Source organism: Grus americana, chromosome 17 (assembly GCF_028858705.1).
Source record: "Grus americana isolate bGruAme1 chromosome 17, bGruAme1.mat, whole genome shotgun sequence".
NCBI classification, from domain to species: Eukaryota; Metazoa; Chordata; class Aves; order Gruiformes; family Gruidae; genus Grus; species Grus americana.
The window spans coordinates 13,566,348-13,591,912 of NC_072868.1; the positions used below are offsets into that span (position 1 = coordinate 13,566,348).

At 37.4% G+C, this 25,565-nt stretch overlaps 1 protein-coding gene and 1 long non-coding RNA gene across 8 annotated transcripts in view; one reads left to right on the forward strand and one right to left on the reverse strand.

Annotated features, from left to right (window-relative positions):
- The window catches only part of LOC129214271 (uncharacterized), a 124,852-nt gene that overhangs the window by 91,463 nt on the left and 7,824 nt on the right, over positions 1-25,565 (forward strand). The window lies entirely within an intron of this gene.
- On the reverse strand, positions 1,314-21,883 carry ZNF831 (zinc finger protein 831). Of its 7 annotated transcripts, none has more exons than XM_054845651.1 (8): positions 21,645-21,883; positions 17,085-17,234; positions 16,811-16,881; positions 8,462-12,728; positions 7,448-7,590; positions 5,616-5,785; positions 4,767-4,918; positions 1,314-3,503 (listed from the first exon to the last, which is right to left on the reverse strand). In XM_054845651.1, the coding sequence occupies exons 4-8, from the start codon at positions 12,722-12,724 to the stop codon at positions 2,649-2,651; spliced, it is 5,583 nt and encodes a 1,860-aa protein (XP_054701626.1). In that variant the 5' UTR covers positions 12,725-12,728; positions 16,811-16,881; positions 17,085-17,234; positions 21,645-21,883; the 3' UTR covers positions 1,314-2,648. The 7 variants fall into 7 exon arrangements, with proteins under 7 accessions (XP_054701626.1, XP_054701621.1, XP_054701623.1 ...); XM_054845646.1 differs by having other exon boundaries at positions 16,793-16,881; XM_054845648.1 differs by lacking the exon at positions 17,085-17,234 and having other exon boundaries at positions 16,793-16,881.

Consider the following 25,565-nt stretch of genomic DNA (forward strand, 5'->3'; position numbering starts at 1 on the left):
TAATGACAAAGAAATTTCTATATTTAATGCTGTAAAATATATACAGGATAAATGTTTCTTTCCACAGCACTTCTGAGTCTGTCATTAGAACATTTCTAAATTACTGATCTAGAAATTCCACTTCAAAACACATCATTTAGCCACAAACATTATGTAAAAAACTTTGCATAGCATATTCATTCCATGTCCATAAAATATATTAATAAAACTCTTGCACAAGCAAGAGTTGTTGTGGAGTCTTTGTTGTTGTGGAGGCTGCTGGTGCGGTTTGGTGCAATGGCTTTCTTGTACTGTGCTTTCTAAAGGTGCTTGACAAAGCTTTTCTTTACAGCTGGATCAGATTTAATAGGTATGGAAATTTTCCATTAGTGTAAAAGACTATACATTTTTAAGAGACTTTGCAGAACTTTGAAACATTTGAAATTTTACTTCATCAAATTTTTGATGGAATGGCACAGAATTGAAAATTCTGATTAAAAATTGGAAAAAAAACCCACTTTCTTGTCATCCATACTACTGTTCCCAAAGATATATAAGGACTTTGAAAAAGAAAGGGGAAAAGATCTGAAGCTAAAGCAGGAGAAACCAGGCATATGCTGGTGTGTTAGTATGATTATCTCCCAAACGTATTCATGCAAGTACCTGTGTGACAGCAGCCGAACAGCCTGCAGTCAGGCTTGGCCAACGGTATTGCTGGGAACACCGTGACTTGTGTATCTCTGTAAGCATGGCATTGCTGCTTCTCCTGCTTTAGCTGCAGATTCAGAATCCAGCTGTAACTTTGAGTGATGCCATCAGAAAAAAGTTCCAAAACTTTGAATGGTTCAATGTTGTGGCAGTATTGGTGGCATCTCTTCCCCCTCCCTCTCCCTTTTCTTTTCCTCTTTTTCTCCCAAATTGAAATTATATTAGTGTATTTCTTTGAATTCTCACTATTTAAATTCTTTGGACCTGGGATTCACCCAAATCCCTTTCCAGTTTGTCTCAGAGCACAAATACTGAACAGAGCAAGAAAGATTTCAAGACAGTTTTTTCTTTGATCTTTCTTGTCCTTGTAATACCAACCCTAGGAAACTTGTCATATTAGTGATGTTATCAACATTTTTCTTGCTAGTTGCCTTACTCAGAACTTTCCTGAGTAACATGTTAGTCCTTCTGTTAAGGTTTGAGGTAGACTAAGAAATTTAGCATAGTTGCTACTAAAAATCATTAAATGTTGATATGCTTGAACTATAATACTAGTACATGTACTCAGGTCTTCATGTTTCATTTTTATTAAGATAAAATAATTTAACAGTATAAAGAGAAAAATCTAATATAAAAACAATCTACAGATCTACAGCTTTATCATTCTTGCCAGCTGTATCATTCCCAACACAATGGTATTTTTTGTACTGTATATCAGTCAAGAAAATACACAATCTGCAGTGCCTCACAATCCGCCAGTGTTGATGCCATTCCTTCTGCAACTGTTAGCTGTTTTGGCAGCTTTTTTGCACACATACATTAATTTTTCTCGTGCAGTACCATAGATTTCTTTGTGAGTATGATCTATATAAGCTTACCTGTGCGTGATTAAAGTAAAAGCAATTCTAAATATCCCATGTAGGTTAATCCATAAAACCCTATGTATGATTCACAATATAAGAACAGTAGAAGTTTAAATATAGAATTTGACTATAATGTAAAGGTGGAATGTTTTTAATGTTTCTAAGTTTAGTCAAGCAAGTGAGTACACTTGGTCAGATTAAAATATCTAATTATTTATTCACATAGAAAACAGTAAATTTAGGGTTCGTAACACAAAACTCTTTGTTAAAAAAAGAAAACAAGCTATGACATATAGCTTCTTTACTCTCAATAAAGTAGCATCATTGCAGTTAAACTTAAGATTACAATAAAAATGAAACATCCCAGATTACATCGGTTGGAGCACAATGTGATGAATATAATGAGAAAATCCTTGTCAGAAATTTTAGCACAAGGAAATATCAATAGCTAACACCCATATTCTCCAACTAGAAATCAAGAATAGTTGAGTAGATCTTGGCGTAGAAGGCACGAAACACAAAGCAAAGCATGCTTGTGTGATTTGTTACAAAGAAGCACGGACATTTGTGCAACACGGAAAAAGATCAGCATTTTCCCAGACTCTTCCAATATCACGGATCCCCTTAATGCCACTGTATCACTCCCAGTACAGGTGGCAGTGACTACAAGAAAAGAGGGGTATATCAAAGAGAATACATCCAGGAAATCTTAGCTCTTATACTGAGGGAGCTGCTGCTATAGTATTGTTAGTAGTAAATAAATACACTGCAGCCTTTTAATAATACACCCACTGGCAGCTAGCACTTGTGGGAAGTATATAAGACTGGTAAGAATGTTAACAATGCTGGAAACCCTTATAAACACAGGTTTACCACTTGCATTTCAATGTGTGATGCCAGCTCCATCTTTGCTTCAAATTAGCTTTTTTAAAAAAGTTTGAGTCTGTGAAGGAAAGGACTCTTCAGAAGAGAATGCTGCCTATTGCACAGAGGAATGGCTTTTCTGATTTTAAGGTGCTTCAGAACTACAGCTCAAACATCCGTGGTATTTCCTTCCATAACAGGCCATCAGACAAACATCTAGTAGCAGCCTGTTTGCTATATTTCTATAACGAGCCTATCTTCATCATCACTGCTAGTGTCTTCATACTCAACTCTGGTTTGCTTCCTCATCATCTCTAAACCTCTTTTTTTGTATGTCTTGGAAAGTGTTGCAGAGTAAGTCTGGAACTCGGAGGACCTGAGGGTCACTGGGGGCTCTTTAAAGGTAGTAGTAGCTGTTTCACATGGCCTTCCATAGCTGTTTGACTGCAGGTGGGTTCCATTCTTGTCCGCGCTTCTGTGAAGGTCAAGGATGTTTTGAGAAAAGTTTGCCCGCTCTGTGTATTCTGTACTGGATGATTTAGCCCTTGTGACCGACTCAGGAAGAGACTCGGCTTTTGATCCGAATAAACATGAATATCCAGGCTGGGAACTGGGAGTTGAGTTTTCTTTTGGAGATGAGTATGTGTTTTCTTCAGTTGGAGGTTTCTCCCTTCCTGAAGCCTGGATTACCAAGTCTGATGTACCAAGTCTTTGACTCTCTGACTCTACCTGTAGTATGTTTTCCTGGCTTGCTTCTCTGTGTAAGGAAAGAGGACTGGTAGTCTCTGAGTTTGTGCTGTCAAGTTGGTCACCTGTGCCTGTATTTGTAAAATCAGAAGGGTAAGACCAAAAAGAAGATGCTGTTGAGTCACTCTGAACGTTTGGCTGTGACTCCCCTGGGACCAATTGCTGAGGCCCACGTGGTTGTGTCACTGACCAGCAGATTTCCACATCACTGCTGCCTTGCTGCATGGCTGTATTAGCTGTGGATGAACAGGAATGAGCTGTCATAGATATTTCCCGAGGAGCTGTAATGTTCTGAAAAGAGAAGTTTGTTCTTGTGTGTTCCCTGATGTGCCCAGAAATGTCCTGTAGAGATTAGGGGGGAAAAGAAATTTACATTTAAAATTTTCAATCCAGAGCAATTCCCTCCTTTATGAAATTGCAATGATCACTAAGTTGACTAGATCAGTAGAAAACATTTACCTCTGCTATAACTCATATCGACTGAGTAATTAAACATAATGTCAACCTTTATTTATACAACTGTGATTATATTTGCAGTCTTATTTTTTTTATTACTGCAGACCAAGTTACTCATCCCTCTTTTGATGAGAAAACTTTTTTTTTTCCTCCCAGTGTGTGTGGGAGGTGTAGTAAAGGATGTATTTTTTTCTCAGGTGTTTTTTTCTTGGTTAGGTGACAGATCATGCTAATAATTTACGGATGATAGGGTGCAGAGGTTTCAAGCTACATTCTTATGTACTGTCTAGGATGACATACTTTTCATTAAGATATTTTAATATACATCTTGCAATGATGTTTGTGCAAAGTATGGGGAAAGGTTTGTGATGAGTCTGTTAAGAAATATCACAATTTCCAAGGTGATGAGATATATGTAGGAAATAAAATTATTTATTAATAAACATTTTAAGGGTTAGGTTCCTAAATATGATGCTATTTATGTAACGTGAAGAACTAGTGCTCATGGTATGTAGCGGCAGCCTGGGTCAGTAGCTTTTCTCTTCAAGCATAGCCAGCAGAAGTCCAGGGAAAAGTGTAAGAATTAGGCTGAGCACAGAATACTCCCAGCAGCTGTGCTGACACTGCGTCCAACAGCACTGTTGGCAGCACGCGCAGACGTGTCCAAGGCCCCTGCTAGCCAATGCAGCAATCAGAAGCGCTGAAACCACAGCACCACTGCCTTCCACAAAGGGCTGAAGAAATTCAGTTGTGACACTGGATACACGTTCTTCCCACCGCTATGTAGCCACTACTACCCTCCCCACTTTCTAGTTTCAAGCTTACTGTCTCTGTCTCAGGATACTCTGTGCTATATCTCTGGCACCTCCCACATCATTGCTAATCGATCCTCTGACAGCAAGCACAAGAAATAAGCTTTTCCATTGATGTAAGTTTAATTGTTCTTTTTAAAAAAGCTAATTCTAACATTAGCAAGTTTTCATTATATTTTAAGCCCCAAAATACCTTTAACACATTTTAGACAAAATCTGTGATACAAAGTAGTCTCAACTTGAACTTTAAGACAGCTGAATATAATTCAATTTTTAATTATCAATATCTTTTTTCTTTTAATAAACAGTCATATATGAATTAAGGTACAATACCTACTTTTTTATCCATTTTGTCGTTCTGTTTAACCTGGTTTAGATTTTCAGTATGGGAAAATATTCCTGAGTTATTCTTTCCTTCTTTTTTCCTTCTGCAAAGTGCCTTGTCTGAGGTGGAACAAGATGTGTCTTTCTGCTGGTGTAGGTAATTGTCTATTGAAAAGAAGTTGAAGAAACTTTTACTTTAAATTTTATTCCCCTGCATGCCAGAACTTACTAAATTTCTCATCATATCACAATACTAAAAACTTCTGTGTTTTTACTATTTTGTGTAAATTTTTATTCTAAGCCTGATACATTTTCTCATTTACTGTATACATGTTTGATTTGGGGGTTTTTTATTGGCCATTACTGTCCTGCAAAATAATACTAGCTTTTCATATCTGCTATGAATGAACACAAGGTATTGTCGCTGCTTCCAAGTTGGTTGTGGCATAAACATCATTTGCATTAATACCACTAATTAAATGGGGGGTATCACTGAAACACAGAAAGCAAGTCAACACACCAAACTCATTTCACACTGCAAACATACAATCTTGCTTCAGAAACTGATAGAGATCCATCTCAAAACTCTTTAGGCTTCTAGTGGAAGGTTATTTTGAGTTATTTCTTTGTAAAATGCCCTCCTAATTGTCAAATTCACATATGTAAATACGTGTATGAAAATCATTGTCTGCTCAGTTCTGAAAATGTGTGAGATGTTTGTATCTTTACTCACAGAACATACTGAAGGACAAAAGTGCTTTTGCAGTTCCATGTGAAACAGGTACATATCAGAGATGCTGCTAATGTTCATTCTCTCAAAAAATAAACATTCAGTACATTAAAAAATATTCAAACTACTTACCTGGTACCTTTGATTGAGGAGAATGGCATTTCTTATACTTATTAATTTTACAGGGTTGTGATGAAAAGCCCTTTTTCAAAGCATCCAGTGTTCTATTTGGAAAACAGTGCCGCTTGCCTAGTCGGTTCATTTTCAACTGAGCATATCCATGTCCGTGCCTCCCTCTGTACCTGCATTGCCAGTGGCATTGAAAGGGTAAACAAATATGTGCTATTGAAAAGCAGCCAGAGTAGAATAATACCACATCGTCAGGCAAATTTAAGTCTAACAGCGATTTACTGCTGTGAAGGACATGTTCGTTTAAGTTGACTCGAAAAAATCAGGATTTTAGGCAAGAGACCCTCAATTATTTTATTAAATTTTTCCTCAGCAGGATCCAGTAAATCCTTGGTTTGCTAAGAGAAAAGGATTCAGGAATAACAGATCCTTTTCCCTATATTTGGAATTTTAAAACAGCATACTTCATAAAGACTTGAATCACACAGGAATCACCTGAGACTGCATAGCTGTTGGCTTTTTTACTTTTCATTTCGCTTCTTATGTGCTACACATTCATCATCACTAATGATCAACCTAAGTATTTCAGTTATTTAGAAAATTCATGCTGAATAATCCAACTCTGCTTTGTTTCCTACTCTAGCTAGACCTTTCAGTAACTCTTAATGATTGAAGTACAATGGAAGGTCCCATTCCTATATCGAGAGAATCAGTTGCTGTACACAGAGTAATAAGTAAATCTAAAAGGATGTGCTTATTCAGGTGTTTGGTGTATTCAGAAAATATATTACATTTCATGATTAACAGTTTGGCCAGTTAACTACTAGTATGTATGACCTGAGCTTTCAGGATCCTTAATTAAGTCCCTGTACTTATTTGATATAGCCAAATAAATTCTGAGATCAGCAGGAAAAACAAAACAAAACAGAAAACCACCCAAAAACCAAATGAGAAAAAAGTCCTAGAAGAATGTCACTAGACTGGATAACAGACCTGAGTCTTCTATTTTTGTTCTTATGAGCCTTCAAAATTGCAGTGCTGTTTGCCAAACTAGACACGGCGATTAAGTTACCGACACTGATTTGTCCACAAGGGAGTCACTCTGTCTAATTTTGGTCATGAAGTAAAATAAGGGGGATGTATGCACACAATATGTGTTTCTTATTGAAGCAATTCATCAGACACTCTGCTACCCCACAGTCTTGAAAGATTAGAGGCTAAATCTTCCACTGATAGGAACTCCCATTAAATACAGAGAAACTGTGCTGATTGATACAATGTACCTTTGATAGTTTTATACTCAAATTCTTCCTGCTTTTTATTTAAAAGGAATGATCCTTTAAACTACAGATGGATTTGTTAGTTTGTGTTAGAACTCGATATTTATTCTTCTGCAATCTCTTGTGAATACAAGTTCAGGATATAGATCTTCTGAGGACAAAAGGGCCTCACACACTGCTTTTAGCTGCAACAGGGTTAAAAACAGAAGTATTTTGGTTCCCTTCAAACAAAAGTAAATGCTGACAATTTTGACAGATAAGAATCATTTCTAAACCATAGTGAGAGTCAACTGACCAGTCATTATCTTTCCTTGATATATGTCTGTTTTGCTTAGAAAAGTCTGTTCCTGATACTAAACATTTTGATATTTTTTATAGTTTACCTTTGTAGAACTGCTGCAATGTGGGAATAGCTCTTTCTGAGAGATTTACTTTTTCCCTCAATTTTGTCAAAGTTGAATTTTGGGGATGACTTTTTCTTTTCTGTGGACTTTTTACACCCGTTTTAGCAAAATTATGTCTGTGTCTAGGGAAGCTGAAAAACATATTCCTTACCATTTTGGGGTGACTTTAATCTTTTTCTGTTTGTGGCTCCTCTTGAGTTTATTTGTTGAGAGTTTTTCCTTTTTGCAAACTACTGTTTTCTTCTTTTGCTCTGAAATATTTTTGAAAGCACCACCAGGAGCTGCTGAGCTTAACTGTTGAGAATATTAGGAAAAAAATTAAGTACATGAAAAATGTGAATGACATTAACTGAGAAATTGGAAATCTATACTCTTTCTAAATAGCACTGAATAGCATAGTAGTTAAATAGCACAGCTCTGATTTTTTCCTAGAATTTGTATGTTAGTTTTTCTAATCACTTTGTCCATCTATTTTTATAGAATAAAATTAAAACAACTCACTCGCTTTTGTGGATCTATATAGAATTAGTGTATGTTTTTTCATATTCTTCTTCCTATATAAAAAGTAAGCTTAGTCTTACAGAGCTGTTGTAGGATCTGTACAGACAGACTAGTCTATCTTCACTCACCTAAAGAAGAAAAGCTTTCAGGCCTTAAACACTTTGCAGGGTATTAATGCGATTTGGGTTTGTTGACATTTCGGTGTATCTAAATGATGAGAGATCTAGTACACAGCCTGTCTTTGACTCCAAGTATCTCCAAATATAATAAAGTCTTGACATTAATGGTCTACTTAAGTCCTACTCTAATTCAAACATTAATTTCAAATGAAAGCAGTGAAATACATGTGCTGTTACAGAAGAATATAAAATATACTCATAAAGGGAAAAATCAAGAAATAGAAATACACTCTTCTCACTAGACCGCATTTCTACTGAAATTCCCTAGTGAAAGCAACTTAAATATTCACACAAAAGTAAGTATTTTTCATGCATCAAATGCATATATAACTTATCTTATAAAAACATAAATTGTAAATTCTGTATCAACAGAGGACTGTAAATGTCCATAAATATACTTTTGATAATTATTTTATTTTTCTAATGGGGGGGTGTGTCAGCCAATTACACCCTCTTGAGAAAGGAAATAGGATTATTAATATTACCTCCTGCATCTGTTGTCCTTTAGAAAAGGATGAAACCAATGTTTTTAAACTCCTGTTTGTTAAGCCATATGCCACAGTCTTGCTAATATTTTTCATTTTGAAAATAGAAATATCATATTTTGATAGTGTGCATTCATTGCTCGATTCCTTGTCACAGGTGTGCATGGAGGAGTAAGCAGAGTCTGCATTCCCCTTCTGCTCAGCGGGCAGAGGAAGGCTTCTAGTCAAACAACACCAGGTTAATCGAGGTTCAGCGTTTAGTGATGGGAAGGTGCTCTTCATGCTCGATACTGTTAAACTGCCAGAGTAGCAAGTCAGGTGATTGTGGGGTAGGGCTGGGAATTCTTTACAGTGGGTGGTGAGAGTGTGGCAATAAAAAGAGCCAAAAGAATGGCAAAAAAAGGTGGAGTTGTCTGCTGAGCTCAGAGAATGCTGTGTATCCTGCAGTGTTGGTGAAGCGTCCTTAGGAATGCATGGACTTCCACCTCTGTCCCACCCCAGGACTGTTGGCTCTGCACCCTTGCCAGAAGCTGACGTCATTATCAGAGAGTCACTTCCAGAGCAAAGATGATGTAAAACCTTCCTCTCTTCTTTGATGTCAGCTGATATGAAAAAACCACTTGTATACATAGAAGTAAAGCATATTTTCTTCTTTGGGGTCTGTATAGAGGAAGTAGTTATGCTTATCCACTTCTCTTCTGTTTGCCTTTGATAATTTAATTTATTTTTGTTCTGTTTGTTTTTCCAAGCATCTCTTATAATATCCTGCTGCCTGAAGTTTTGATTATAAAAGGTGTTATCTGCTGTGGTTAAGATATTTGTTGTTTCTGAGTCGACTGGTGAACAAAATACTGGAGTTTTCCAGTTTGCGTGTACGTTCCATCGCAGCTCTCCTTTGTTGGCCTTTTGTCTCACTTCAAATTTTAAGGGGGACCAAAGCACATCATTAGAATGAGAACTGAGTGAGCCACTGTCGGAAGAGCAGGGAGGGGTGGTTAAGGTGTCTGTCACAGATGTGCAAGGTGTAATCTTCTGTTCTGATTTAAGCAAAAGCGACAAATCTGAGGCTCTCTTGTCTTGCGGCAATTTAAGGATATATTTTGGACAAAAGGCATTTTGTGGTGGGACTGGAGTTGAATGACCAGACTGCAGATGATGAATTTTAGAAGATTCGTCGACAGCATTGTCATTGAAAAGTGGTACTTTTGCTCCCATTTTCACAAGACATGTTTTGACATCTTTATCTGTTGCGTTGTGCAAGGGAAAAGAAGTGCAATCACTTCCCCTTAATTCAGGCCCTAAAAATCCCACAAATGAAGCTTTTGAGATACCTGCTGAATGTGAAACGTTACCATCGCTATCATTGAGAGCTTTTGTGGGGAGTTTGATTGTTTTCATATACTCCACACTCTTTGTACCTCCAGTGGATTCATTAATTCCTGTGCTTAATTTTTGCTCCTCTGCTTTACGGGAGAATTTCACTGGTGCTGTGGAAAGACACTGAGTGCTAGCACAACAGACTCTCTCTGCTTCACTTACTGCATTGTTTTCACTACTGGGACTAGGACAGGACTTCGAAATAATCTTTTGTGTCTGCTCCACTTCAAATTTCAGCTTTTTTCTTTCTGATGGTAAATTCTGGGATTTCTCTGCAGCTTCTCTGTTGTTGCAATGGACCCATGGCGGTGTCAGGGCATGCTGGCCAGTTTCCTTATTCCTGCCATGGTTTCCATAATTGTTTGAAGTGCTTTTAAAATCTGATTCAAATGGACTGGATTCTTTCCCAGGGCTTGGTTTGTCCCATTTGCTACTCTGTACTGGCAAGCAGTCATCGCTCCTTCTGTTAGTATTCAGCTGACACTGAGTATTTTGAACTCTGAGCTCACAACTGCTTGGAGCTAGTAATGCACTGTTGGCACTTGTGTATTTATCTGTGTTACTGCTGCCGAGGTCTTGGGAAGTTTTGCTCATTTCAGTACGTGCACTAGCATTTACTGAATGTGATGTCTCCATTATGTAGGTTACACTGTCTGCAGTTTCCTCGGAGGACACATTCTGTAGAATATGATTACCATTAGTACAGGTTTCTGATTTACTGGTGTTTAAAGCTGTTGTCACAAGGGAGGACAGACTGTCACTTACAGAGCTCCTGCTGTCTCTGTCCTCAGTAATTTCAGTACTGCTGGCTGATTCCTTTGAGTCAGGAGTTAAGCTTGTAATATTCCCCCTTGGTTTAATTTTCCTGGCATTTTGACTGCTTTTCATTTTTTGGTAGATTTTCTTAAATGTTTCATCTCCATACATTTGCCATTTTTCTTGAGAGAACATCTTTAATTTCCTTTGATTGTGTTTCTTATTTTTAGCACTGATTACTTCTCCAGCCCCAAGCTTTTTACTCCCTTGCAACTCCTCCGACAGAGGAGGATGATCGACTACATTACTTAGTGGCAAATCATCCACTGCTGTTTGTCTGACTAGAGCTCGGGGATGGCTATTAGGAAAATCCACTGAATTTGCAGCAAGATTGTTGCTAGGCAGCAAACTAGCAGTGCCTGTATTTACAGACTGCTTAGTAAGAGAAAGTGGTTTTGAGCAACCTGCTTTGTCGGGTGCCATCCTTGTGCCCTCCACAAACGGCAAAGAGTTGCTTCGTGTAACAGGCACAGTATCTATCGTCGTGGAGAACTGGGTAGGGACTGAATGAAAAAACACTGCCTTGCATTTTTCTAGGGGTGCAAAGGTAGATTTTGCTGAACAGAGGGAAAGATTCTTTCTCCTATTTACATCACAAGTTCTGATGTCAAAATGGAAAGAGTCTTTGTATGTATAAGGCATTGGCAGATCGATGCTTCCCTGTTTAGAAAGGACAGTTTTTCTGGGCCTAACGTTGTCTAACTGAGTATCATCCACCACACTTTTGTTATGAGAAATGAGTTTTGAAATGTGTTCTTCCAGCCTTTTTTTCTCTAGCATCAAGGCTGTAGCTTTCTCAGCTGCCTCTAGCTTTGCACTGCTTCCGGAGGCACACCTTAGGCTGCTGAAGGCAGTTTCATTTTCCAGTTCTGTGCTGTGTTCATAGAGACTATGCAACGGGCTGGATGATGCCATCTGTTGTTCTGTACTATCAGAGCGTGACAGATACCCTGAGTCAGTGCTCTCACACTTCTTTAGCTTGCAGTCAAATGGCTTGTAATCCCACTGCTTTTCTGAAGAGGTTGCTTGCTGCCTTTGCAACTGAATATGCTTATTGGCAGTTGGAGTTCTTTGCTCCTGTATCTTCTTTCTCTGGCACTGACCATTTGGCAAAGCTCCTGGAGATGATAAACTTTGAGGTTCTCTTTCAGGAACCCCCTGATTCGCCTTTGAACTAAAGGACTGACTCGTCGTTTCGTGATTTTCTGAAGCAAATGATGAATCGCTTGTTGTCGGCAGTGAAAGGTCATTCCTAAGTATCTTAGTGTCTGTTCCAGCACTGGTCTCTGAACTCATTTGTTTCTTCTGCACCCCCTTGTCTTCACAGGTGCTGCTAAATCCCTTGCTGCCCTGATGTGACATGATGCTCTCTGTTGATTTCTCATTGTGCTCCAGTATGCCACTGTTATCAGAGTCTGAGGGCAGTCTGGTGTTGTTGACATGTGTTTGAGTTCTTCTGTGTTTATACAAATTGCTTTGAGTTTTAAATGCAATACCGCAAGTGGTGCATGGAAAGGGCCTCTCTCCTGTGTGAGAGCGAATGTGTTTCTCAAGGACACTTGGCTTCAAACAATCTCGTCCACAGTGTTTGCAGATGTATTTCCCAGCTTTTTTGGATTTTCCTGGGCTTCCAATACATGCATTTACACAAGAATTTGGTGGTGATAAAACTGGTAAAGTGCTCACTATGTTCAATGTTAGAGTTTGCCCAAGTTGTTTCTGAAAAACAGACCGAGGCTGATCCGTGCCTTCTGAAGGAACGAGTGGATTCAGGATTAGAGGTATGCTACTGCTGTCTAGATGTACACAGCTCCTGCCAGCCACTAACTGACTGTTGGGCTGAAAGCATCCTGCCTGGACAGGCTGGTACAGTGGTATGGTAAGGGCTTTTAGATACACAGGCTGAGACAGTGCTTGTTCCTGTTGAGGAATAGCACTGCCTTGGCTGAGATCTGGAGAACTTTGTGCAGGCTGAAGGGAAGAGGTTGGAACTGGTCGATCTGCTGGGGCAACCATAAAACCAGGCTGTTTCTGTGCCTCCATTTCGAAGGTTATCTGCCATGTGCTCATGTATCTGTAAGGGAGGGGAAACAAAACAAGTAGGAATCTTCAGATAGCAAAATAAAATCAACACTTTCAACTGCTGGACTGGGAAAGTTAGCAATTAAGAATATCGCAAATCTTATATACAGGCATTATACAGACAGTAATTACTTCATTTTCCAATTAAATTGCTTCATCTTTCATTTCTTAGCTAGGAATTAAAGTTTGGTACAGAACCCAAAATATTAGAAATAAATCAGATCTGCAAATGGAGGCTCTCAGCACCCCAGAAATAATACAGTTTTAATTTTCTGGAACCATATTCCCATTGCATGTTTGTACCATGTTTTTTAATTTAAGAATTTACATTAATAAATGTTGATATGGAAACACAGAACAATTAAGGCTAGGAAGGACCTCAGGAGGTCTCTAGTCCAAACACGTGCTCAAAGCAGAGTTAGCACTGAGGTCAGTTGAGGTTGCTCAGGGTGTTATCCAGTCTGGTTTTGAAAACCTCTAAGGATAAAAACTGCACAGCTTCTTTGGGCAACCTGTTCCAAACACAGGATCTTAAACACGGCTCCATATTATCTGGGTGAGCTAAGGCTAAACACATTGCACAAGTAATGCAAAATGAAAATATGTGAACAAAATGAACAATTCCTGTTTTACAAGGGAGATTTACATAAACGTACAAAGTAGAAAAGATAGTATCATAGGAAAACAGTGGGATAAATTAAAGCTGTCTTTTGTGTAGCCAAAATTAATTTTGTCTAATTAAAGGTATTAAAAGTATTATGGTATACTGCTTAGTTTTAGATGTTTTCAATGCCAGATGAAAACATTTTGTAGACAAGTTTTTGGAAAAAGTGAACCTATTCTTATGAAATCTGTCCAGATATATGCAGGGTTGATGCTGGTCCAGACTACTTATTTTAACAAAAATTTGTCTTGGCTTTTTTCTTTCTTAAAAGCAAACAAGGGAACTATCAAAATAAGCTAGTTGAAAAATATTTTTGGAAGATCTGATAGAGGCATCAGCATAACCTCTTGTAATTATATTTTGGGTGAAAATTAGAAGGTGATCTGTGAATATTTATTCAAATTCTTATTCAGCTATACTCACAGCTCTGCACCCATTGGCTGTTATGAATAATAAGCTGTTCTTGTGCAAACAGTCATAAAAACCCCATTTGAAGTAACATAATCGGTGGCTAAATGTGAAATCTGCAATGTGTTGCCTTGCTGCATAATCTGTAGTGGTGGTGTTTCCATACCTTCCTTGAATCATTTTAATAGGTAATCATTACTAGGAAATAGTAAAGAAAATTACTCAAAATGTTGTTTGAAATTTGGACTGGTTCCATATGACACAAATACTATGTTACCATTATTCAAAGCAAAATCTCTGTTGCATGTAGTTACTGAGAATTTTCCAAATAACTCATGTAAAGGAGAAATGGCAAACTCCAAGTAATAGTTTTTGAGCATTCCTCAGTTACTATTAGAGCAGTTAATAAAGCTGGTAAGTTGATACCAAGTTGGATGGAGATCCAAGAGAAGTTCTGACTTCACAACTGAAAATAATAGCATCTCACTCATGTCACATGAAAAAATGGGAAAATAACTTTCTATTAATGATCAAATGGAACAAGTTAAGGTCAATGAGTTATGTGCTCAGTACTAAATGTAATTATCATCTTAATAAATAGAGTAGGAATTCAGGTAGTTCTCATATGAAATGTATCCAGCATTGAAACTGAAATTTTAAGCAACCCTCTTGGTTATCAGTCTTCTGCAAAGGAAAAGCTTTTGCATATTAAGATATTGCCTTTAATCCCACTGATTATTTCATCCCTACCATGTAGCTCACAATGCAACTGTAAATACTTGTCTCCTTGAGCAATGGACAACTAATATTTCCAGAACCCGGTACCCATTACTCTGCGCTCCTCACTCTGCACCACTTCTGGAAGTTCTGTTGCTGGCTGGTGACTTACATTTCACAGCCAAGGCTTCTTCCATTTTCTCTCTGATCTGGTTTGCTGATTGCAAGAATTGGAAAAGTAGAGGAAGAAACAACAATGCAGTCCCTGGGATATGTTCTTTGCCTTTCCTACTGGTCACGAGCAAGGCCATTACCTTCTCTGCGTACGTTATGTGCGTCAACAAAACAGCTGATGAGCCACTGAAGTAACTGAGAAGTTTGTTACCAACTGCAGCAGGCTCAGAGTTAGACCACTTATGGGAAAGGTATCAGTGCCTGATGGGACTCTTTGTCCTCACCCAAAGATTTTAGTGTAATAAAAATCCCAGAAAATAACCTGTAAAATGAACTGATCTGTGCACAGCAATGTGTTAGATTTTGCCTTTTCTCCTTTCTCATGAATTTTGTAGATCAAACTCAGTTATCAAGCATGGACTTTTCTTGTCCGCTTCAGAGATTTCTACATGGAACAATGACTTAAGTGGCTTTGTAATATAGGTATTGAATATATTGATAAAAGAATGTTAAAAGAATGTGGCTTGTTAAGGGAATTTAGTTATTATCCATATTCTGCAGTGTGGCTAACACTACAGGATAAAAATGGATTTCTCTAATTTGAAAGTGACATTATAGACATTTCAAGTCCATTTAAGATGGTTCTTAAGCTATACAGTCACCTTTATTTATAGCAGTTTAAACACAGCATACAATAAAAACAGTGGCAAGTGGTACTCATAAACTAAGCACACAGTAGTTTATCCAACGATGTGAAAATAAAGAAAAGTTGAGGGGAAAAAAATTATGGTGCAGAGACAAGACTCGAAGAAGAAAAGTGATGTCTGAATACCATGTAGCTGGAACGTGTAACAAGTACCACATAAGAGGAAATAAGTCATAGTATCTGTGGTCCCTGCCTTCCCCTGGAGAGAAGTTTGGAAATGTGGAATTTACATTTCCACTCCAATAAACCTGCTCCAGTGTCACAAACTATGTTCTGTCTTTGAGTATCCTCATGCACATGCATAGTTGATGGGCCCTTCAAGGCCAGCCTATAAGTTAGCAGGACTTGTGGTGGACAGTTTTTGATACAAATCCTGTAGTTCCAAAGTACCAGACACTCTGTGTAATTTTGTTTATTCTGTTAAGTTTCTGGGGCCCAAAATAGTGTAATTCTGAGAATCATTTCAGTGCTCTGTAATGTTCTACAAAGAAAATACTGAAATGATTACAGAAAATGTAAAGGAAAGTTTGAACTAATGCTAAACAATTAAACTAAATGGTGCTACACAATCTCATTACTTTTAAGAGTTTAATAATACATTTCTACCAGCTGTGGTAGTTTGCTACTTTTCACAGCAAACAAAAGATGCTTTCTTCCTAAGTGAAACTTCTGTGGCTTGTATTCTACTTCAGCAAATATGATCATATTTTTCACATCTGTCATTCTGGATAGTCCTTGCCTAAAGTAGAAAAACTTCCTTTGTTGATTATCCCCCAGGCTCTGTTATTGAGCATCTACCTGATGATCTGAGCTCAATTTGTAACTTGTAGCATCAAACAACTAGTATAAAAACTTCATCCTAATTAGGTGAGGAAAAATTTCCAATAAACAAAACTAGAAGCAGGATTTGGCCTGTCCAAAATTTCCTAAATCAGTTTCTTAAGTTATCAAAACTGGTCAATAAAATTCCATTTAAATACAATTATTTTGTTCCTACTTTGAATTATACTTTCAGGTACGCACCATAGGTAGGTCTGTCGAACACTGAAAAGTCAAAAGGTGGGGTAGTTTCAGACAACAAATCAGCATAGCAGAAACTGTCTTATTCTGTATATAAGAATGAGTATAAAGTATTTACTAAGGGGGAGTGGTATAAAAAACTCATTTTAAATCCAGTGTGTTCCTCTTTTCTAGGTAATTTTTTCCTTAATTCCAAATATATTTTATAAAATTTGCTTCATTTTATCAGCACTGTTATAATAATCTTGGATTATACAACCAAAAGATTTTTGTCTCCTGCATGGCATATGTAAATGCATTGTCAGCTGCCCATCATTATTAATAAAATCATTACATAAACATGTAACTACTTATTTCCTGCTCTTACATGTAATTTTTGACACACCATTGAGAGGACCATCATAGTCTTTAGGCAGATGCAGTGCTCAGTCCCCTGGCTTGGTCTGCAGATATAATCTGTAGACATGATAGAGTTAGTTTATTTTTGTAACCACACAGAAGCAGCATTTCAACACTCTAACCATACACAATATACTATATTATACCAGAACTCTTTGCCTTTTTTAAAAGCTTTTGGTGATCCCTACCTTAAATATAATACCAGAGAGCATACAGAAGTGGAATCCTCTTTAGTCTGTAAATAATTTTAGCTTACGTACCTTTTATTGAGCCAGGCATTTCAGCAAAAGAAGTCTCATTTCTGTCAATACTTGATGCAAGCAGAAAGAAATGAGGACAAAGACTTGAAACAGATTAGAAGTAGGAAGTTGGTTTTTTCTTTTTTTTTACATTGGTGTCACAGTAACAACCTTCAGAAAACAGGAAGAGATGAAACAGAAAAAAATGAAGTAGCATTTTGATCTCTTCGTATCCTTTATCATTATTCATATAGGAACCTATAAACAGAATCAGCTGTCTTTGAAAGGTAGGCATTTAGTACACTTGTATCATTCAGTGAAATACACTGACACAATGGTAGATTTTTTATTTCTTTATACCTCTAAAGGTAATTTGCTTATAACTTTACAGTAAAAATCTTTCTTAAAATGTGTTGGAAAAGAAAAGAATGGTGGGATCAAGACACTTGCTACCTATGAAAGCTAAACTCATCCAGTGCAGGTATCATCCACCAGTTTCTTCTAATGGTGCCCTGCAGTAGGGTAGAAAGCAGTAACCAGGAGGGAAAATACTTCAAGGATGTTAAAAGTGTTCAAAAGGTCACGCTCAACAAACCTCCCTAAAATCTATGAAAAGGGTAGCAGACAGTCAAGAGAAGTGAAAAGATCACTTTAAGAGTTTAGATTTCATTTGTGGGTTGACTTCATAATGAGTCCTCAGATACAGCAGTCAGCAGAGCCAAGGTGTCCTCTTAGGGACAGCTGTTCTTTACGGAAACGCTTGTTTAAAATGCGGACTGGAGTGGCTACTTCCTCCACCAATAGTAGACCAAGAGAATCCCAAACTGGAATATGCATTCCCTATAACGTTACAAAATCAGCATATCTGGCCTGTAAAAATTCCCTAGGAACACTGTATTTTGGAAGATGTAGCTTTGAATGCGGTTATAAGTTAACGCGATGCGCATCTGTCCAATTCAGATAGCTGCAGCCTGTATCTTGTAAATGGGATAGTTGTGAAACTCTAATATTATGATTGTTTGTCCAATATCCACTTAGCGGAAACTCTTTTAGTAATTCAAATGCTAGACTAATGACGGAGGTGTCAATGGATTTTCATTCTACACAGCTTTATTGATCTTGGAGAGTTTTGCCTGTTGTTTTGTTTCTGGACCCTACAACTAATTTTGGAAGTGGAGAACTATTTCTGTCTTATCCTTCCTATCTTTCTTGCCTGTCATTTAGCTATTCAGGGGGCAAGAAAGGTCTTAACAGGGCCTAGTATCGTCGCTTAAAATCCTTCTAGTTTCTATTGTACCCTGAAATGCTCCCAGTAATTGGTAATGGCACTGCACACACTTAAAATCAGTGAATCTAGAAAACTACTTGACATTGTGAATTGCTTTACAATGACTCATGCTTCTGATCTACAGACTCATTCTGTCCATATGGATAAAACCACATGCTGCAAGTAGTTTCAGCTTCCTGGGAGACAGATTCCTAAAGGAATGGATTCTCACATATAAGTGAGATCTTCTGGAGGATTATTGCATGCTACAGTCAACAAATGAACAAAGAAAAAAAGACACACATCTTAAAGTACTAGCATGAACCAAATCATACAAACAGATGATTACGGGCATTTTACATAACCAGTGAAAATCAATTTCTATTCAGTTTTGTCACATCTCTGAAATCTGTTATATTTTATTTGACTTTGAGACTGACTATTATTATTTTAATTTAAGATGAACTTACTTAAAAGGGACACTTTTTTTGGAACAGTACTAATAATTCCAGCAGTATGCTGGAACTAGTTACAACTCTTAAACATATATAAGCTTTGAAAATTCATTATTTAGAACACTCAGTAGCATATCAAATTCTAAATGCTAAAACTGCAAACTTCTTATCCTGAGAGGCTTACAGAAGCAATAATTAAAAAATTAAATAAAGCAAGTTACAACTAAAGCAAGTGACTGCTTGGGTGTCTGCCACTACCACACAGGTTTCAGGGCTTAGCAGAATCTTTTGGAGCTTGATCTAAAATCTCTAAATCTTGAATAAGTGACTCTGGAATCAGACTGACTCCCCAGCATCCTATGATTCTTCCCATTTGTATGGATGAACATGTTGCTGTAATGGCTAAAAGTAATTAGAACTGTACACTTAATACAGAGGACCAGTATTGCACTGCATTTGAAATTAAGTGATTTGAAATTAAGTGATTTTTGTTTTCTTTTTTTACCCAATCTATGTTGGGTCTCACTTCCTAAGCTGGAATCGCTATGCACGATTACTTATATTCATATAAGTTCAAAACATTATCCTGCTCAGAGAAACCAAATTAACTTCAGTTGGCCAAATATACAGCAAAATATCTATTTTAACTCTGTATAAAGATAAGCCTACTGTCAGGCACTACACAGTAGGGAGTATGTGGTGCTATATTGCGCTTCACTCTCAATTCGTGTCTTAATCAGGATTTGATGAGATAAACCCACGTACATTGGTATGCATTGCTAGGTTCCAAGAATCTATGGAAAGGGCTCTTTCCCAGGTGTCTAAAACCCTGTATCCTTCAAAGACCCCTACGGGGTTTTAGTCAAAGGTATGATCAAGTGCAAGAGAAGCTGTGGATGCCCCATCCCTGGCAGTGTTCAAGGCCAGGTTGGATGGGGTTTTGGGCAACCTGGGCTAGTGGAGGGGGTCCCAGCCCATGGCAGGGGGGTTGGAACTAGATGGGCTTTGAGGTCCCTTCCAACTCAAACCAGTCTGGGGTTCTATGATGACTCGGTGATAAAGTAGCAATAAGCATGCTTCCCATACTAGTAGGGAAACAGATTGCAAAGATCCTATCAATCACATGTTTTAAAGTACTTTACAAACGTAAATTAAAAGAAAGTGTCTTATAGGACTGCTAACTGTTATTTTTCTCATCATGACAATCATGCTGAGAACAGAAGAAGACAGAGATACTGGAATTGCCATTTCCAGTTGCTAGTCTACCACTGATGGCTAGCACAAGGTGCCAATGTTTATGAAGAACTCCCTTGATTGACTAGACAAAACTTCTACTTAAATATTAGTATAATAAAGTAATAGTGTACCATACAGTCTGAAATAAATTTTGTGCAGGTACTTTAAAAGCTACTTGTTTGATGGAAAAGAAAAGTTTATGAGTGTACCCTAATTCTGGCACTTTCTAGACCTCAACTCAAACTAGCAAAACGGAACTTAGACATTTCCTGATTAGCCCAGAAATGACTGTTGATCTTGTTTTACTTAAAAACTATTTCTGCCTTTGCTCTTTTTTCAGTTTGACTTCATACCTTGAAATGTCTCATAACAGAAGTACTGACTTCACCTTTTCACTTGCTCTTAAGGGATGTAGCTGATCTTACAAGACTGCAAGTTCCACCAGCAGCGTGCAGACTGCTTTTAACCTTATTAACAAACTTGAGAGCCTCAGTCCCCTGCAGAATTAGGATGAAAATGTGTAATTCCCTAATCTTCTGAAACTCTCATAATCTTTCAATGATAACATTTCCTGCTCCAATTCTGACTTTGGGAAACTTGCTACTTTTTAAGAAGTCATTGTTCCTGAAGTTTTGCCCTGCTTCAAATGTTATAAAAGTACAAAGCAACTAGAAATCACGTTGATCAAAGTTCGAAACTTGTACCATACCCTGAGGACAAATATTTTCAACACTGTGCTTCCACAATTGTGTAATATTGTGTAAAATAGTTTTATTTTTTTATTTTTGTAAACACTGTACCAGAATACAGTATTGAAACCTTTTAAGAAGAATGTGATCTGTAATACCTTTCCTTCATTCTAGGATAGCACCATTTTGATCATGATTAGATATACAATTTTCTATCTTTTTGATTCTCCTTTTCTTGAATATCCATAAAAGAAAACATTCAATAAGAACATTGTTAGCTAAAATATATTTTAGTATGTAAGTAAACATTGTTTTGGACCTTTTGATCTCTTTAGGCAGTTTGTATCCGAGAATATTTCCTATTCTACTTCTTATGCTGGTACTTTTGTCAGCTCCAGTCATAAGAAATGCTTTCTAGTTTATTGTTGTCTTTATTTTAAATTTACACCACTTCTTTCTAAAAAGAAAGATATCTAACACATCCGTTGGTTTTGTAACACTGTTGGTGGCTTCACAATGAAAAAAATGGGATTGATAGTGCTTAAAAAAATCTAAAAACCTCAAAGGATTTCCATTCTTTTGTCCTTTCATCAAATTTGCTCCTGTGCATTTCTCTTGTTAGGAAAGAGTTAACAACCTCCAGCCAGCAGTCTGTAATCAACAGGTTGCTCTAACAGAAAAAATAATAACCCCAATCCATCTTTTAAAGTTTAGGAGGGTGGACTAAATGGTGAAAAAATACTGATTAAAGCCCTCTTAAAAACAGAAGTGGGGCCAGTACTAAAATGCTTTGTGTTTTAGGAAAAAATCTTTCTCGTTGCTAAGTGAAAGAACCATCACATTAAAAAAAATATAACTTTAAAATTTCTGTCTTACCATCTAGAATTTAATTATATCTCTGTCTATATAAAATGATAACAAAATACTTGCTAACCTTTAGGTGGCCAATTCACAGGCAGGTGGAAAGGTTCAGGTCTCTCTGGAATAGCGCTGAAACAAAAGAAGGATCCTGTTTTCTTTTTTCGGTGTCTTTCTCTTCTCTTTTTTTTTTAAGCATTTGAGAATTGAAGGGTGGGTGGTGGGGTGTGTGCAAAGAGAGGAGGGGGTGAAGTCAGCCCACGCTTGGTGTAGGAAGAGTTTTAATGGCCGATGCTGGTAATATGGTTTGCCTGCTACAGTGTCTGCACTACTGCAGCTCTGTGTGTGGGCGTAAAGAAATGACACGACTGGGTTTCAAACCATTACACTGAAGATTTGCAAACAGTTAAAAAAAAAAAAAGAAACACCACCCCATCAGGCACAAATGAAAAATTATTACTTTTTTCTTTTATCTTTTTCTAAGGTTTGGGGGGTTTTGTTTGGTTTTTTGTTTGTTTGTTTTAACTTAACAGATGTAATCCAGTCAAGTTTCTTCCTCAGCCTCTAAATTAAAAAAGGTAAAATAAGTATTTAGGAAGGTTTTTTATTTTACATAGCGTGAACATTTTCTTATGCTTTTTGCTGCTATTTTTTAATTAACCTACAAGAGTTTGTATTCCAAAAGGCATCCAGATTTCCACAGTAAAAACCTTCAAAGGACTTCTATATTTCTGCCTTTGAACATGCTAAATAGATACCCAAATCTTGGTAGCACCAAGTAGCATGGTACGATAGACATAGCACCCACTCCACAACTGGCCAGGTAGGAAATCTTAGCCCATGACTATTCCCTTGAATATTCCACAAAATACAGCCAAGAAAAACAGGGATGTCCTGGCAGCCCATTTTTGTTCAGTAGTCTAGCGGTGCATCAGGCTTACTGATCCAAATCAGACAGAAAACAGGCTCGAATATTTGTTGTAACTACTGGATATAAAGGAGACCAAGAGGAGTGAGACAAAGGGGCTGTTCTCTATAATATCACGGGGAATGAGAGGAAAAGGCTATTTAAGCTAAAATATAATTGCTGGAACAAGAGAAGGTGAATATAAATGGTTATGAATACACTGTTGTTAGGAGGGACAGCTGTAAGACATGTGAGAACACTTCTCAAACATATTTTTGACCACAAAGAGTGAAATGGAGACAAAACAGTTTTAGAAACTTCAGGTAGCCCTTATGACTTGGCTGCTCCTTGATAGTAAGGGACTAGCACTTGTTAAATGCATATCTTCATGTATGTATGAGAGAAGACATCCAGCTTAAAAATCATGTGCTTGGACACCAGGCATATGTATTCCTGAGCGGAATGGCTAGGTGTGTATTTTTTCAAATATTCAAATGAGCTCCAAATCAAACAGGATTTCTATTGCATTTGGTATTCTGCTGACAATAAAAACCAGGGCAACTGGACACCACGGCAAAGGGGGGTGGAAAGAGAGGAGACACCTCATGATGCCCATATCGCTATTTAGCGCACAGTATCACTGGCAGTTCTTCACCCCATCTCCTGGCCCAGTGTGACGCAAGTGGCCGAGAGCAACCGGTGTGGAGGATCCAAAGCTGAATGCCAAATCAGCAGAATTCAGTGTGTGAGTTAAAACAACCAGACTGGACTTGAGGACTTCAGACTACTAATCCCAAACTTTAACAAAGAATCTGATAGAGGCAGTTAAACAATGAATCACACCACAGTGAATGAAAAATGATCTTCAGTTCTGTATCTATCTGGTAAAACTGTCAAAGGGATGTTACCACTAATACGCAGAAGTACTGGCTGACTTGGTATTAAGTGGAGTCTGGCTACTAGCCACTGTAGAAGCTTAAATTCTTCTTTCATGTATAAACTAACAGCTGAGGTCAGCTCCAGGAAAATTTTACCAGAGAAATGTCTGCAGCCTCAGCTGATACAGGAAAGTGCATATTTAGAGAGAAAAGAAATATGGCTCCCAACAGGGTTACATTCATGCAGACTGAGTGCAATTGTACAACATGATGTAGATTGCAAACTGAAATTGCTTAAATCAATTCAGTAAAACTGGTAATTTTCCTAGAATTGTAATTTTGTTGTGTGTATAGAAGTAAAAAAGACAGATTTTTACCTTTTTTATTACTTTGTCTTTAAACTCTAAATTATTCTTTGGGTATTGTCTGCTCAATGAAGACACTTCTTGCTCAGTTAAACACTGTGCATTATTAATGAGTAGTATCATTTCACTTTTTTACTATAATTCATATTTTAAAAAAAATACTAATTACAATTTTCTTGACCCAGTTTGAAAAGTGTAGTAACAAAATACATGGCTTGAAGCAGTAACTCTGAAAGAAAGGTACATGTTGCTCATTTTTGTCTCTGTATGTCATGGACAACTATATATAGTGACTCTGTAGTAGTCTTTCCAAGTCACTGCAGCATTCATCATTTCTGCCATGGTACTGGCCACTTTGCTGCAGATAAAGTAACATCTGGAATGTCTAAATACACCTAATCCTCTCTGAGGACTAATCCCCGTAAAGAATCATAACATAATATTGCTATCGGTTATCACATATAGCAATATTTTTTTTTATAGATGTGAACTCTTAAATTTGAATGTACGGAAATCATGGTTGCCTACACAACTTTCATTTGACCAAAAGCACATTTCCACCATGGCACTTAACATGCTTTTCTTTCCTCAAAGATCACAGCTCTCTAAATTGACAGAATCTTTTAAAACAAGTATTAAAAGTCTGGAAAAATTTGAATATAAAAAAGTATTCAAAGCAGGAGGAATGAAAGCATTCTAGTAAACTGGACAGCCAACTATTACCCTTATATCAATACTGCATAACAGCTACTAAGATTCATATGGCACGTTTGTCTATTTGTTAAGACAGCAAGAACCACTACCCTAAAGAGGAGTGTAACTCTCACATATTGGTCAGGCCACGCCGAGAAAAAAAGTCCAAAAGAACTTAAAGACAAAAATGTGCTTGAACAGCAAAAGGGAGAGACAGAGCTTCATTAGAAGCACACACAAGTCTACTTGCCAAAGAAAAGCCAGCACAAGGGAAAAAACCAAAACACAAGGCAAAAGTAATGGATCCCATAGGGAAAAGACTCAAAGGCTGCTGAGAAAATGCTAAGGCAATCACAAAAATGAAAAGGTTCAGCTGGTTGTGCATACAACCTAAGTGTTTCACTGAGAATTGAATTCCTCCTTTAAAGTGCTTGGGTTATTTTCACACCCCAACAGCAGGGCTGTACATGTACACACTCACCCAAAGGGGAAAAAAAAGCTAGCCTCAAACCATCTTCCATTAAAATCCCACAGACCTCTTTTCCAAATTTAGATTTAATGTGGTTTAGGTAAGGCTCTAAATGCTGAGTCATCATACAGGGTTGATTTGGGGGTTTATTTGGTATGGGTTTTTAGTGTTAATTCAGCATAAGCAGGTCTGGTCAAGGACAGATTTATGGATTAATTCATGAGGACAGTCTACAACCCAAGAAAAAGACATCTGAGAGAAAAAGCAGATATGTGAGTCTAGCTTTGTTTCTAAAGTACCAGGTGACAGGGTGGTAATGAAGTGAGCTCCAATCACTCCTCCTCGCTCAAGTCATTCTTTTGCTGACAGTTTAAAGGTTAAAAAGTGGAGGACGTTATGGTGCCTCTTCTAGATGTTTTGCAGGAGGAATAAGGGTCTTTCCAGGTCTTTTAGATTGCTGGAGTAATGACCTATAGTATTTTTAGGCATATCACATCATAAATATGAGTAATTACAATTATGCACTTAAAAGAAATGTAGCTTTCAGAGGAACAGTTGCTTCAACTCAAAAAGTCAGCAAGGTTAGCTGTTTTTTACACATGCACAAACTACAGTATAGTCATACTAATTTTTCCATCTGTTTCTTATTTGTCATAGAAAACCAGATAACTTCAGAACTTCTGAT